Source organism: Crocodylus siamensis, chromosome 9 (genome assembly GCF_052110815.1).
Source record: "Crocodylus siamensis isolate JL-2025a chromosome 9, ASM5211081v1, whole genome shotgun sequence".
Taxonomy (NCBI): domain Eukaryota; kingdom Metazoa; phylum Chordata; order Crocodylia; family Crocodylidae; genus Crocodylus; species Crocodylus siamensis.
In genome coordinates, this window is record NC_143403.1 from 70,576,346 (window position 1) to 70,590,695 (window position 14,350).

Sequence of the window (14,350 nt, forward strand, 5' to 3'; positions counted from 1 at the left end):
TTTGCATTAATGTAACAGACTTGCTCAAGTCATTGCTCCCCACCCAAAAAAATTCCCACAACTGCTCAGATAAACCGAAAATGCTAATAACCAAATTTTGAAACAAAAAAAAATGCTATTAAAAAAGTGAATGACAGTCTGATAGCTTGCTGGCTTCAAAAATTGTTTCTACAAAATATCCTCCTACATTACAGAGAGGCTTTCCTTTTTATTTAAAAAAAAATGAGCAATTTTGTAAATCAGGTATTGGCGAGAAAGAATATAATGATCTTTAAATGGTCTTAAGTTTTGCTTAAGGGTTAAAAACATAAATAAAAAGGTACCAAGCCTTCAGAGTTCACTCTTCATGTGAAGCTTCTTCCATCTCTTTCTTGACCTTTTTTTTTTTTTTAAAAAGCCATATTTGTTTCTGGGAAGGGAGGAAAAAAAAAAAAGAGACCTTCAGAAACATACATGCAAAAGTAGGAATGAAGAACTTTACATGGGAATGCTGGATTTTTCTATCCCTAACAAAACAGCTTTCTGGCATTTCAGGTGGCTTGAACATGGAACAATCAAAATAGATTATGTTCGATCTTTGTAAGGTAGTTTAGACAAATTTAAGCAATACCAGAAATCTAATAGTCAGCATATTTTAAATCAAATAAAATTCATATAAAAACCTCAGACATTGGGCACAGTGTCAGCACACTGCGGGCTAGGGAGAGAGGCCAGCAGCCTAGTTGTCATAATCAGTGTCTGCATGCCACAGAGTTGCCCAGATGTTTCCCATCATGTACATGCACTAACCCTGTATGCTTAAAAAGTTGCCATTTAAGCAGTTTGTAAGGGGAAGACACTTTCTAGAAAGGGGCTCCAATTACGAATAGTGATAGAGCGCCCTGGATGTTTTCTTATGAGCTTCCAAAATAAACAGACTTGAACTGCAATTCCAAAATAATCTCAAGCAATGTATAACATGAGTGGTGTTACAGACGCTTCCCAGAATTTGGAAAGTTGGATTCTTGCCTGCAGTAAGTGTCTGGTCAGAGGCAAGGTAGTCTTCACATTACACTCTATAACTAGATCGGTTCAGGAATGATGACAAGTTATGTAAACACATTTGGTCAGATGGGCAAGGTGAGAGGATTCAGATATGTACAGCACCCTCAGTAACACATCTTCCCAGTAAAGGCAATGAGATTACTGCAAATGAAAGCGTGCAGGATTAAACCATACAGGTTCTGATTAGCATCCATAAGTCAGTGACCTTTCCTACTGGTATCAACGGTTGCAAGACTGAGCCAACTGGGAGCACATATACGCTAGCAAAGGACATAACCATTTTAAAAGGATACCAATATAATAAGCTGCTAAGATGCAAGTCATGACTGCATGATTCTGCAGCCAGCAAATTTTCCAACTTTAACTCCGTTGTATTTGAAGTCTAAGTTAAGGCAATTTAGCTAACTTGCACTGCTACAGGATCATACTGACGTTAGGTTACAGCCTATCAGCCGATGCCCATTTTCAGCAAGAGCTCCTGCTTCTCTTAAAGCAGCTAAAAAATATATTTGTCCATGCCCCGACAGTTACAACTAAGAGTCACTTCTGACCATACATGTGTTTTAAAATTGCTTTTCTTGGTCACAATCTTTTCAATCCAAAAGCTGCACATACTACTACTTAGACACTGAAAGGATTAAAAAAATCACTTTTTTTAAAAAGCCTGAGGCAGTGAAAAGCCCTGGCAGTTTTCTAGTTTTGTACACAGAGCAGATACCATCGCAGCTGCACTAGTAATAGAACTGGACTCAGCTGAGTCCAAAACATTACCTTTCTCAGCTAATAAATATCTTTGGTGTAGAAACAATGCCGAACACTGAACTGCCCACCCAACACGGAGATTCTTAGATATGCACAGCATGATTCTGACTGCAGAAAACATGCCATACCCAAATAAAGCAGAGCCAGGTTAACGTATATCTTCCGTTTCTAATGCACCTACCTTCCTTTGCATGGAACTTTCTGTACAGCTTCTCATCTGAAGCTTTTCTGCTGTTGCATCAACCCCACATTTTCATATACTCTAGCACTATCTTCTCTCATTCTAGAGAAAGAAATGTAGTAAGACAGAAAAACATAAAAGTCAAATATTTGATAGAAATAAAGTGATACAGGCCAAGTTTCACAGTATTACAGGCCAATTCAATACTTGGCTATTAATTTGCCTAAAAAGTATGGCCTTGAGTACAGGACACAGGAATTGCCCAGGTCAGCGGAAGCAATTCTGTGCCAGGTCACATCTCTTGGAAACCACTGAAGTTTGACCTGTATAGTCATGTGCCCACTTTAATGCTAAGTTGTACAAAGTAAGTCAGCATAAAACATGGCCCCATGTAAAGAGAAGCAAGACGACCATAATGCAGCATTGCAGTCTGGCAACAGTTTTAGTTGCTGAAGAACTTAAAAGGAAATACCAGTACATAGAAGGAAACAGTTTCACTGTTAACTGACTTGCCTCCACCTCTCTGAAGGTCCTTCTCAGAACCAGAGGGGTTTGCAACTTGTGCTCATAAGCCCTAACAATTCTCCCACCCTCCTTCCACTACACAGTTATTGTATATAGTGGCTAAATTTTAATCTAGGTAGCTGCATTCATTCTACCCACCATTCCTCTACATTCACATACTAGAAAAATGCAAGGCAGATCGTTTGAGTGGGATAAAGAATTTTTCATTTCCTAAACTCAACAACTGTAAAGGGATGCTAAAGCACAGTTACTAGAGTTGCTCTGGTTGAATAGATGTTGGGAGCCCAGTACAATGTGTTGCATGAACAGATGTGAAAAAGCAGTTTATCAGGGATGCTTCTGAGCACAAGCTAATCTTCCCATATGTCTATACCAATTAAAAAAAAAGACCCAGCACAGGACTGAAACAAAAATGTGCAGAAAAAAGCAGAAAAGAAACAATCAGAACAGGAAAGCAACAGTTTATTAGGGATATTTTTTTCTGTGCTACAATTATAAGGAAACTCTTACAAGGGAAGGGGGGCTGAGAGCAAGGCTCTTTCATAGGATCTATCTAAACTCCCATGCCATGGACAGAGCTTGCTACTTACTCTGGACAGGTCGGGGTTGGAGTACATGGTGGAAGAGGACTCTGATCCCCACTTGTCTGGTCCGATAAAGAATATTTAATGTTTGTGTACTCATGCCCTTTTCTCTTGCTCTTCTGAAAGAAGTGAACACAAGTGTTAAGAAGGATTAGACACTGACAATAAAAACAGAAGCCTCTGGAAAGCAATAGTTAAAGCTCAAGAAATTATCATTAAACATAAGCAAAAATAACCAGATTGATTGTTTTCCCTTCTCAAGGGACATTTTCCATGCTTCTCGCATTAAGGCAGAAGACCCCCTTTCAGTAATACTAACCAGCAGTTGTAGTAAGATATTAAATTTGACTATTGGCCACCTGAAATCTATAAAAACCTCAACAGAATTTTTCCTATGCCCTAGGTCAAGTTAGACAAATGAACTTTGTAAGCAGAGGCAAATGCATTTTCTTCATTCATATCTGGCAAAAGGACCCACCCTTCACTCTCTAGTTGACCATGTCAGCCAACAGCTTCCCCACAACCTTTGCTTTCAGCTTTGTAATATAATAAAACAAACTGCGAGGTCCTTTGCAAGAGTCCTAATAACATGCAACGCTTGGCCCAGAGGAGGTTCAATGGGAAATAACTTCTTCTTTGCATTCTGCAGCTTATGTTGAGTGCTGCAGTCAACAATACCACCTTCATCTCAGGATGCCAACATCTCGGCAGTCATAACCAGCCCAAGCTGGAGAAGAGATAACCTTTCCCCTTTACAATCAACATTAAAATGAAGCATTCACTGCAGCCAAAATCTCAAAGAGAACAAGCGTGCATCAAAGCTCCACTCCAAAGTTTTGAAGGTTACCACCCTTCGAATGCTCAAACTGGCAACAGATGGCAACCTAATTCTCAAGCAGGGTGCTGCAAGATCCTCTTAACAGTGCTGCAGGGTGTCATGCATTATTAGTAGTTAGATATAAAAAAATGCCTACACATGATTTACAAGATAAACCCAGAGATATCAAAAGGGAAACCACAGTGTCAAAACCATTCCGACCTGTTGTGCTTTTTTTAGTTCTATGCTGCAAAAGAAATCCTCTATTATGTTTCAAAAGTCAAAAAATGTGTAAAAGCTAAGAGTGGGCATTTTCTAAAGGGGACCTTGTGTCTAATGAAGTTGAGAACATTAACTTAATCAAACTGATGAGGATTTTCAAAGCTTCCTAGAAAAATCAGATAGCCAAATCCCATTAAGGCAGTTTTAAACTGTGTTTGAAGAGTGTTCCTATACACCACTGTCTGCTGAAGGATGAGCTAAGAAACTGATGTTATTTACAGATCTCTTCCCCCTGACATCTCTCTCTTGCTCTTGACAAGTCACAGTGGGCTTGACAGCCAGTCAGAATCAATTATTTTGAAATATTAGAGCTAACATACACACAGAGGGAATAAGGATTCAGACACCATCCCCTTTTTTGGGAATGCGATACAAACTTCTGAAATGGGTACACCTAGCAAAGGTTAATTCTATGCTGAATCTTATAACTGGATTTTGATTTTTAAGTACATAACCAATGCCAACTCAAGCAGCAGGCTTATATTATACCACAAGTAGCAGCAAAGCAGAATCAGAAGTCAGCTCTACTACATGATTAGACCAAAACTAGTTAAGAAACAAACTAGGAAGATTAAAACCTAAACCTTTTCTTTCTCTGGCTTCTTTAATTCATTGCAATTATTCCTACTATTTGGTGCAATTATTCCCCCCACATTTCCATTAATCTTAATTAAAAATAATTACTCCTGAGTTACTTCAACATTAAAAAGTGAGATACACAAATTTCTTGCAAGTAATAATATCTAACAGGTTCACTTTGCAGCTTTCATACGTCTGGAAGAGACAGGTAATATTTAAAAAATACAATCTTTAATTATATCAAGACACGGGAGATTCTCAATGCTGCAGGGTAGCAGGAAATATTTCTAGAATGGAGCCGGGCCAGGAGAGTCTCAAGCTGTGCCCTTTATTCTACTGCTGTCTCAAGCCATGTTTGCTCCCCATCTGTATCCCAAACATAAGTGTGAAACGCTGTCATGTAAGTATATAGGTAATTCAGGATCACACATTCACTTCCTGCAAGTGATGCACAAGGGTTGTTTTAATCCGAAGCAAAGAGCAGAACATGAAGCAATGGGTTTTAGCTGCAGCAGAGTAGATGTAGGTTAAATATCAGAAGGGCTTCCTAATTGCGAGTGCAGCAAGACAATGGAGCAAGCTATGCAGTCCCCTTCACTGGAGGTCTTCAGCAGAAGCTGGATCAGCATCAGCCTAGGATGACTTAGGAACAGGAGATCAGGAGATTTGTGCAGAGGGCTGAACTAGGCACCCCTCAAGGGTCTTTACCCTTGAGGGGTACCTAGTCTGAATGTGTGTCTGTAGTCCCACCTACCAAGTGGCCTAGCTGTGAATGAGAATCCCACTGGTGCTAAAGTAAAGATAAGTTTAGAATCCAGTTTGATTCCCATTTCCATTTTAATAAAAATTGTACAGGGTGTTTATACCTCTAGATTGAGTCTGGCCATTATGGGACAGAGAGGTTGATCTGTTTGATAGTATCAAATACTATAATATTGAACACACACACACACACCTATGACAGAGAAACATTTTTTTTCTTTAAATGAAATGCCGCAAGGAAAAGACTATATAAACAAGACATGGAAATGTGAGGTCTGCATGGAATTTGTGCATTTTCTAGTTTTAGTGAGATTAAAGTCATTGCCATACAAGATAAATGTCTCAATGGAACTGCCACAGGGCTGTTTAATTAGAGTTGGTGATGATTACACGTTATGAAGAGGTTATGAATGGTTGGGAGACTGAGAGATTGGTGACTTTGCTATATCATCATACAGCTGTGGCACAGAAGAGACCCTGCCATTCCAGGAAAGGATAAAAACCCAGGACAGCCATCATCAGGGTGGCCAAGCTCTATCACGTGTGCCACAAATGGCACAGGCAGCTGTGTGCATGCCAGGGAGGGGACACGCAGCACAGAGACAGACAGAGCAGAAAGCAGAGCAGCAAATCAGGCAGGGGAAGGGACTTGAAGTGGCCCTCAAGGAGGACACAGAACTAATGTGTGGCACATGTGCCAAAAAGGCTAGCTCCCACAGATCCAGAGGAAAAAGAGATAAAAAAGTGCCAAGAAAGAAAAAAAGTATCTAGACAGTCTGCTCTCCACTGAGAATAGAGATATCAATAAATGAGATGTGTAAAATGGTACCAGTGCTGCTAGACCTTTCAAAGCACGAAGCACCTTCCCATTTCAGTCCTTTACTAGCCAGCACTCATCCCAACACTTTCACTCTGCCCTTTTGCTCAAGGGACTCTGCTCTAAATGCTCTCTTCTTTGGAGATTATGTAACACTTGAACCAGTTCTTATATTATTGCAAAGACTTAATTAAGCCCAACATGATTATCTTTTAACACACTTCAATTTTAACACACCCTTGAAATGGGTGTTACAGCTGCTAATGTTTGAATTTAATTACTGTACTTAAACCTATAAGTAAACAGACACCTAAATAACTTTTTTAATCTGCTCAAAACACAGGGAAGCATAAGCGTGACCTCTTTATGAATTCAAAGGGACTTAAGCTTTCATTCTTCACACAAAATCAAACCTAAGCGCTGTGGTGCATGGCAGTTCTGGACGCACAAAAAGCAGCACCAGACACTGCTGTATGTTCCAAGAAAATATGTGGAAATAGCAACGGTAATGCAAGAGCCTTTCAGATTGTCCATCTAATGTGGGAAGAGTAACCTAACACGAGGCATCTTTCCAATTTTCCAGTTCCTTCAAACAGGTTCAAGCAAGTCTGAAGGGTGGTTACTTGAAACATATAGCACAGCTTTCCAAAGTACAATTAATAGAGTTAAGGCCCTTCATGATTTCATAGATTTCATAGACATTAGGGCTGAAGGGACCCTGGAAGATCATAGAGTCTAGCATTGTGCCCAAAGGGCAGGAAGTCAGCTGGGGTCATAGGATCCCAGCAAGATAAGCATCCAATTTGCTCTTGAAGGTGTTCAGTGTAGGTGCTTGAACCACCTCCGCTGGCAGACTGTTCCAGACTTTGGGGGCTCGGACAGTAAAGAAATTCTTCCTTATGTCCAGCCTGAAACGGTCTCGCAGGAGTTTATGACCGTTTGACCTCATCATCCCTTGGAGCGCTCTGGTGAGCAAACATTCCCCCAGATACTGGTGGTCACCCCGATAAACTTATAGGTGGCCACCAGATCATCCCTGAACCTGTGCTTTTCCAGGCTAAAGAGCCCCATCGCTCTCAGCCTGTCGTCATATGGTCTGTTTTCCTGACCTCTGATCATGCGCATGGCTCTCCTCTGGACTCTCTCAAGCTTCTCCACATTCTTTTTGAATTGTGGAGCCCAATATACTTGATCACACTAGTTGTACCTCAAGCAGGCATAAAACAGGGGCAATTCCTTTTGTTCCTGTGACAGCAGAATGTTCCTAATTAACAAAATGCTGCCTTCGGCCAGTTCTAGGTTTATGACCAACCCACCTGCTCCTCTTCAATTCTGCGCTGAAGCGTTTCAATGTAGTGCTGTACTGCCATGTAAATAAATCGGTACTGTGCTTCTGTCTGAACCATTCCTGACCGCTGCGATCTCACCATCTGAATGGTCTTCGGAACATCAATATCGCAGTCCACTCCTAGGAGACACCACCACAGCGTTAGCACTGCAATATTCTCTTTTCACCTGAAAAAGCTTTGGGACATGGACTGTTTTTTCACAGGCTTTCATAACACCCAGTGCATTTAACTGCTACTGTTAGAAGTCATCAGGCATGGACAACTGAGTGCTTGGCCATTTGTTCACGGACAGACATTACTATAAGAACAGCAAGCCAAACTGTTCTGAAGGGGGAAAATGGACCATGTTGGACTGTGATATAGTGATTCTCAACCTTTTTAGACCCAATACACCTCTTGAAAAATGCCAGCTCTTTGTTTCCACTTGTTTCTCCACTACAGAAAAATTGAGGGGACAATTCTGGCATTGCAAAGAACTCAGAAAGACCACAACAGGTGAGAATGTTTTTACGCTGTGGATTCCCGTTTGAAATCTCTGGATTTACCTTCTGAATCATGTTTGTACACCTGACAGATCTAACATTGGATAGTACCTGTGGCACTCCTGAAAGGATCTCAAGGCATCTCAGTGTGCTGTGGCACCATGGGTGAGACTCACTAAGCTATATAAATCCATAGTAAGCCATACACAGTCCAGTCCTCAGCTAGATACAGTCACTTACCATGGTTTTGGCTACTTGACTTATTGAAGTTGGTGACGGTATGTTTCAGAGACGGCAGTTTCCAACAAGCTCACATGCTACGCCCCTCCCTCCCCCCACAACACACACATGTTGAAAGGTTAATGAAACTTAGATTTCATAGACATTAGACTTATCACCACCAAATCTCTCCTTCACCCAGACCACAAAATTGGATCTTCATAAATTCTCCAAAGGAACAATAGAACTGGGACTTACCTTTCTCTCTGATTATGTCAATAAGAATATCAATCACAATGAAAGTTCCTGTTCGCCCAATCCCAGCACTGCAGAAAAATAAGAAAGCCATTATGTTTCACCTTTCCGAACAAGCAATAAAACCAAAGTAGCCCACATAAGCAAGCAACTAATACAAAGATGCTCTAGACTTCTGGACTGCACTCAAACACATAAATTTGAGCCCAGGAAGGCCAGAGTTAAAATTAAAAGACAACACATGAATCATATGAGACAATAGCACAGTTCATCATTTAGGGGTTGGTAATATACTTAGATTAGAGAGAAGCACAATCACACCTGGCCCTATACTTTCAAACAGAAATTATTAGTCTTCAGGGGAAGGGAGAGTGTCTCACCTTTGGCAAGAGAATAATTAGAGACCCACAGAAAGACTGGATTCCTATGGTGCAACATCAGAAACAGATGTAAACAGAATCGTGTATGAGACTCTCAAAAGAACCTGCCTCCTAAGTTCATTTCTGATGCTGTATCATTTTTTCCTCTACCCTCCCCACCCCAGCACCATCCTGTGATATTGATACTAATACTTGCCCTGGAAAAAAGGCAACTAGTGTGGCACCTCCCAAATTCCAGAGGACACGTACAAGATTACACATCTATCAAACTTTGGGTATTCACCAGAAGAGCTAAAGACCCAGGAAAAAAAAGCCCGCTTGCTTTTTCAGAATTTAAGTGCTTTCTAACCACTTGGTGAAGAGCTCACCAAGTAGAACCATACCGAAGCTACGAGTTACACAGTGTTACCATACCTGCAGTGCACCACCACAGGTCCTGCATCCGAGATATTTTCCTGCTTGTGGTGAACCTCCTCCAAGAAGTCCAGAACGCCGCCCGGATCGCTGGGAACGCCATGATCAGGCCAAGTTCTAAAGTGATACTGCCAGACTGTTCTCTCTGTGTTCCCCTGAAAGACGAGTTGTGTGTGAAGGAATGAAATCTTTCCAAAGAAATCCAGTTGAAAGCGTATATTTGCTCAGAATGAGGCAGACTGAGTTTGAGAGAAGGGGAAGAGACAAAGAAAGCCCCACAGTTTTCTGGGGATTCAAAGATTATGACAGGCACCCATTGGCTTGATTACCAGAACATTCCCTTTAGCCTATCCAAATCCCATGCCGCTTCCTTCCCCTTCCAGGCAACATACTGCCACCAAGATAATCTTCCTGACCTTCTGCCAGCCTTACCAAGGCCTCTGCCTCAAAAAAGTCCTCTATGGCTGCTTGATTCTCTAGGGCATCCATTTCCAGCAGCTTCTTGTCCTCACCTTTAAGGTGCCGCAAGGCTCTGTCCTTGTCTACTTACCAGACCGAGGCCCTAATCCAACAACCCAACTGCTTTCATAATGCTGAAAATCGGGGTTCTTTTCTCTTCCCCAGCATATCCTGCCACTACCCTGTTTTCATGATGACTTCAGCCTAAGCACCCTGCTGCTTCCCTTCTCCCAGAGCTGTCTCCACCCTTCTTTCTACAGATAGAGCATTTTATCTCAGCATTTCTCAACCCATGCGGCGCAAAAATATATGAAACAGTTCCAAACAAACTTTAAAAATCGATTCTCCTTTGAAGGAGAAAAACCTGGGAAACCATGGCTTTTCCCTTGTAGGCTGGCAGAGTTCCAGCCTGTGAAGATCTCCTTAGGGCCCCACTGTGCACCACACACCCACTTCCCGCCCCACACACTGGGGGGCTGAGGCTAGGGGCAGGACTGGCCATTAATAAAAATTAGAAATGGGTCCTGGTACTAAAAAGGTTAAGAACCACTGGTCTATCTGATCTCGTTTCCCATCCTTCAAATACCTCCTTTCAGACCCATTTCTGATGCTGCCCCTACAAGAAGTCAGTTTAATTTTCATCACACATGTTGTAGGATCTGTGATGTCTACACACCTCTGAGCAAAAAAAAATAGCCTTGCTATCACCTTCCCATTAACATTTTATGTTTTCTTGTACTCAATCCTGCCAAGCATAAGCTCTTCAGGGCAAGGACCGCAATACGTTTTCTTAATACAAGATACCAGGATGCTTTGGGATATATTTAATAAACATAATTTAAAACCTGAAAAATAATTACACCTGGCTATAGAGCAGGATTGAATGATAAGGGGAGAGAACGAGGAGACAGAACAGCAACACATCTACGTGAATGCTACCTTGATTTGTTTATCACACTGCTGCTTCCCTCTCTGCTTGGGGCCAATTAAAAGTTTTAGCCTCCTTTTGCAACCTACATTAAAACGTTAATGGTTTTTCGGCACCCCCTGAACACAGATGTCTACTGATGTACTTACCTGCCCAACCTTAGAGAGTTTAAGTTCTCTTAGTGTGTAGTCGTGGGCTGCACTTTCCTTAACGTTCCTAACACGCATAACACCATATTCCTTTAATGCGTATTCATCAGGCCAGTATTTGACACACTTACTCTGGAAGATAAAACAGAAGCAGTTCATATCAGCCTTCAGGAACCTGGTTTGTTGTGTTTTGTTTTTTAATGGTTTGTGAACATTTAAACACGGTCTACACACAAGTAGGTTACTAATAGTTAACACTTGATAGATTAAGACTAAACTAATGTTCATGCAAGCAGTGCATTTTTTATCTTGAATGTGGGAAGAAGAGAGAGAAAAGCCTGGCTAGTAAATCTGAAAATGCCATTTTCTTCTGGCACCTTTCCTACTGCAGTTAACATCAGCTTCTTTTCAGTAGTTGTTACTATCTTTTTTTTTTTTTTTTGGAACACCTGCAGGAGCAGCAGTTTTAAATACAATGGAATGCATTACCTCCACATGCAGTTCTATGGCCAAAATTTAATATTTAAAGCTATAGGCATCACTCAGTGGAATGGGTCATTTTTAGTGTAAAAAAACCTTGGAAGAACATTTTCCCTCCATCTCGTTTAGAATCAGAGCGTTAAAGGTTTCATGAGGCCTCTAGTCCACCAAGCTTGCAAGAGTATTATTGCCCGTGTTGCACAAACTAATGTCACAGTACTTTTTAATCTTCCAAGGAAAGGGGGACATTTGTAATCAAGTGTTATTTGCAAGTCAGTCAGAATGTATCCCATATTACAAGGAACAAGCTCTCCAGAACCAAGCAGTAATAGTAATAGCTAGAAACAGTGTTAGATAACGGCTAGGAAAGAATGATTTTTGTGAACCCATGGTTGCAAGGCAAGTCCACGTGCTGTTAGGATGAACTATTTGTAACAGAGTTAGACAGTTCATCTACCCATACCAAATGTAGACTTATCCACTGATTACTGTGGAGGGCTGCTTTCACATAAATACATGTTGAGCCTCCAACATTTCACTGGCAAAACTCAGCAGCCTATAGAAAACATGTTAGCAAGAAACTTTCCCTCTGCCAACACAAGATGATGTATGATTGAGGGATATTTTGGAATGCATTTGCCAGCATGCTTTGGAATAAAACCGCTTTTTGTTGTTACTTCTTCCCCAAAAACACAAGCTGCACCAAGAACCGTGTCTTGCATTTATACTGACATAACCATTTGCAGTTCTAATGCAAGACTCCAAATGAGGAGCAGCTGTTGGTATAAATAATCTGAACAGCAACATGTAATATTAAGCAGGCATTGGCCTGGGAAAGGAGATGCATATCCATAAGCTCTATAGCTGCTCTCCAGGACTGCATTATTTTAATATGTAAGGATTTGTTTCCTTTCGCTTCTCCTACAGCATGTTTTGAAGGCTTATGAACCCTAGATAGAACCAAAACCATTTCAGAGTCTCTTCCTTCATCTCTGGGATGGATGCTTCCCTCTGCTTCCTGTAGAGCTGAATGCACCTTGGCCAAGAATATAAAAGCTTTCATATCAAACTAGGACAGTTATTAGCAACTCTAAGGACAGAAAATGTTGGAGGAAGCTCACAAACACTCAGCACATGATGCACTGCTTTAATAGTCTAATTACAGAATCAGTTCAGACAGCTGTGTCATTAGTGCAGCCTGCAGACTAACAATCAGTAGAGAAATGCCAGGAAGCCAGTGAAATGGGCAGCAAAACCATTGACCGATGGAACAAGAACCAAAACCTATGTGGGATAGCCCCAGCTGGGGCTGCAGCAGCCTCTAGCAGCACACGAGTAAGCAAGTACATATGGGAAGTTAATGCAGAATAGAGGATGCATGATAAACCTCCCCCTATCCTTCAGGAACTTGCTGTTATCTCCAACAAAAGCTGTAAGCATTCATCTTCAACACTGTGTGTGAACATTGCTCAAGGAAAGGATGTGGAACATTAGGCCTCCTCACTCAAGATTTCTTTAATGCAGTCACCACATTGGACAGAATATTTTCATTTCATTCAATTATGTGATACGCAAGAGTCAAAACATAAAACATCATGTTGACAAAAGGTGGAAGACAAAATGTAGGAAAGGCAGAGAAACCGAGAAGCAGCAGACTGTCAGCAAAAATGTCTGCAAAAAGGCAGAGGCAACACATTTCAAGAATTAAATAGGCTGGCCCAGAAGTGGGATAAGATTGTCGCTATTCTAACAAAGACTTTTTGGCTATTTTTCATTTTTCTGTTTCCTTCCCATTCACCCAAAACACACTGCAAAGCTGGGATGCAGAAGCAAAGTAACAGCCTCAGACTGCAAAGGGAGGAGGTGGAAGGGAAGATAACATGAGATCTCCCTGCATGTCAATAAATGAGATGAGCTTTTTGGAATACATTACTGAGAAAGTTCCTTCTTGATAAAGTAATACTGTATTGCCAAAGCAGTTCACAAAAGCCTCAGTGAGCAGCTGTGCTCATGCCGAATATGGCATTTAGGCTGTCTTTATGGGCAGAGGAACATGACTTTAGAAATAAAAGTGCTAAGTCATTCCTGCTTTAGAGATTTTCAACCCTCAGAAGGAGTTGTAATCTAGAAAGTTAAGCACTGTGTGCAAAGGCTTTTACTCATACCAAGTGTGCAAAAGGGTAAAAGGAGAAAAAAGAGAGACCGTTACATTTGTCCAGTCCAATCAAATGCTACTGAGACTTTGGGGAACATGTGGTAGCAAGTTTCACTCAGTGCTGTGGTGGTTTGCACTTGACCGCTGATGCATTCCAACGTCATTTTCACACCATTGGGAAAAAAAAAAATCCACGACCTGCTTGCATAAAAAAAATCCACTGAAGCTGTACAACCAAATCCTCTGGACTAATATGAACAGCAGTATATCGGTGCAGACACAGTAGATTCACCCCTCAAAATGCACAGAATGTTAGTCTGATTGCATCAGCAACCTTTAAATAATTTTGCAGTAAGTAAATTCAGTTTTTAAAGGAAAGCCTGATCCTATGGGATAAGTGTACCCTTTGATATCCACTTCTGATAATGGGAGGAAAGGGCACTCATTTGGGATCCCAAGTCAACACACCTGAAATGCATTTGGTCTTTACTTGTACTCAAACAAAACGGCTTCTACCAGGGCCCACTAAAGGGTCCATTTTACCTTTCCTCTTTCGACTTCCTTTGTCGTCATAACGATAACTCGAGAATTTTCCTGGAACACCATTCTCCAGAAGTCATTCACCGTGTTCTGTAGGCAGCCTTGTGTAGCAATGTAACTTTTTTTTGGCTTTGAATTGTTGCACTTCGTTTCAAATTCAGGCTAGAGATGAAGACAAGCACCAGTG

General features: G+C 41.2%; 1 protein-coding gene across 1 annotated transcript in view; it reads right to left on the reverse strand.

The window, feature by feature from the left end:
* Nucleotides 1–1,987: 1,987 nt before the first annotated feature.
* The window catches only part of PTPN11 (protein tyrosine phosphatase non-receptor type 11), a 33,689-nt gene continuing 21,326 nt past the window's right edge, over nt 1,988–14,350 (reverse strand). The window contains exons 9-15 of the mRNA XM_090063674.1: nt 14,167–14,325; nt 10,989–11,120; nt 9,453–9,607; nt 8,662–8,729; nt 7,670–7,821; nt 3,103–3,215; nt 1,988–2,089 (exon numbers count right to left, since the gene is read on the reverse strand). Coding sequence (XP_089919800.1) covers nt 2,020–2,089; nt 3,103–3,215; nt 7,670–7,821; nt 8,662–8,729; nt 9,453–9,607; nt 10,989–11,120; nt 14,167–14,325 — 849 coding nt within the window. The 3' untranslated portion in view covers nt 1,988–2,019. The remainder of the gene's footprint in view (nt 2,090–3,102; nt 3,216–7,669; nt 7,822–8,661; nt 8,730–9,452; nt 9,608–10,988; nt 11,121–14,166; nt 14,326–14,350) is intronic.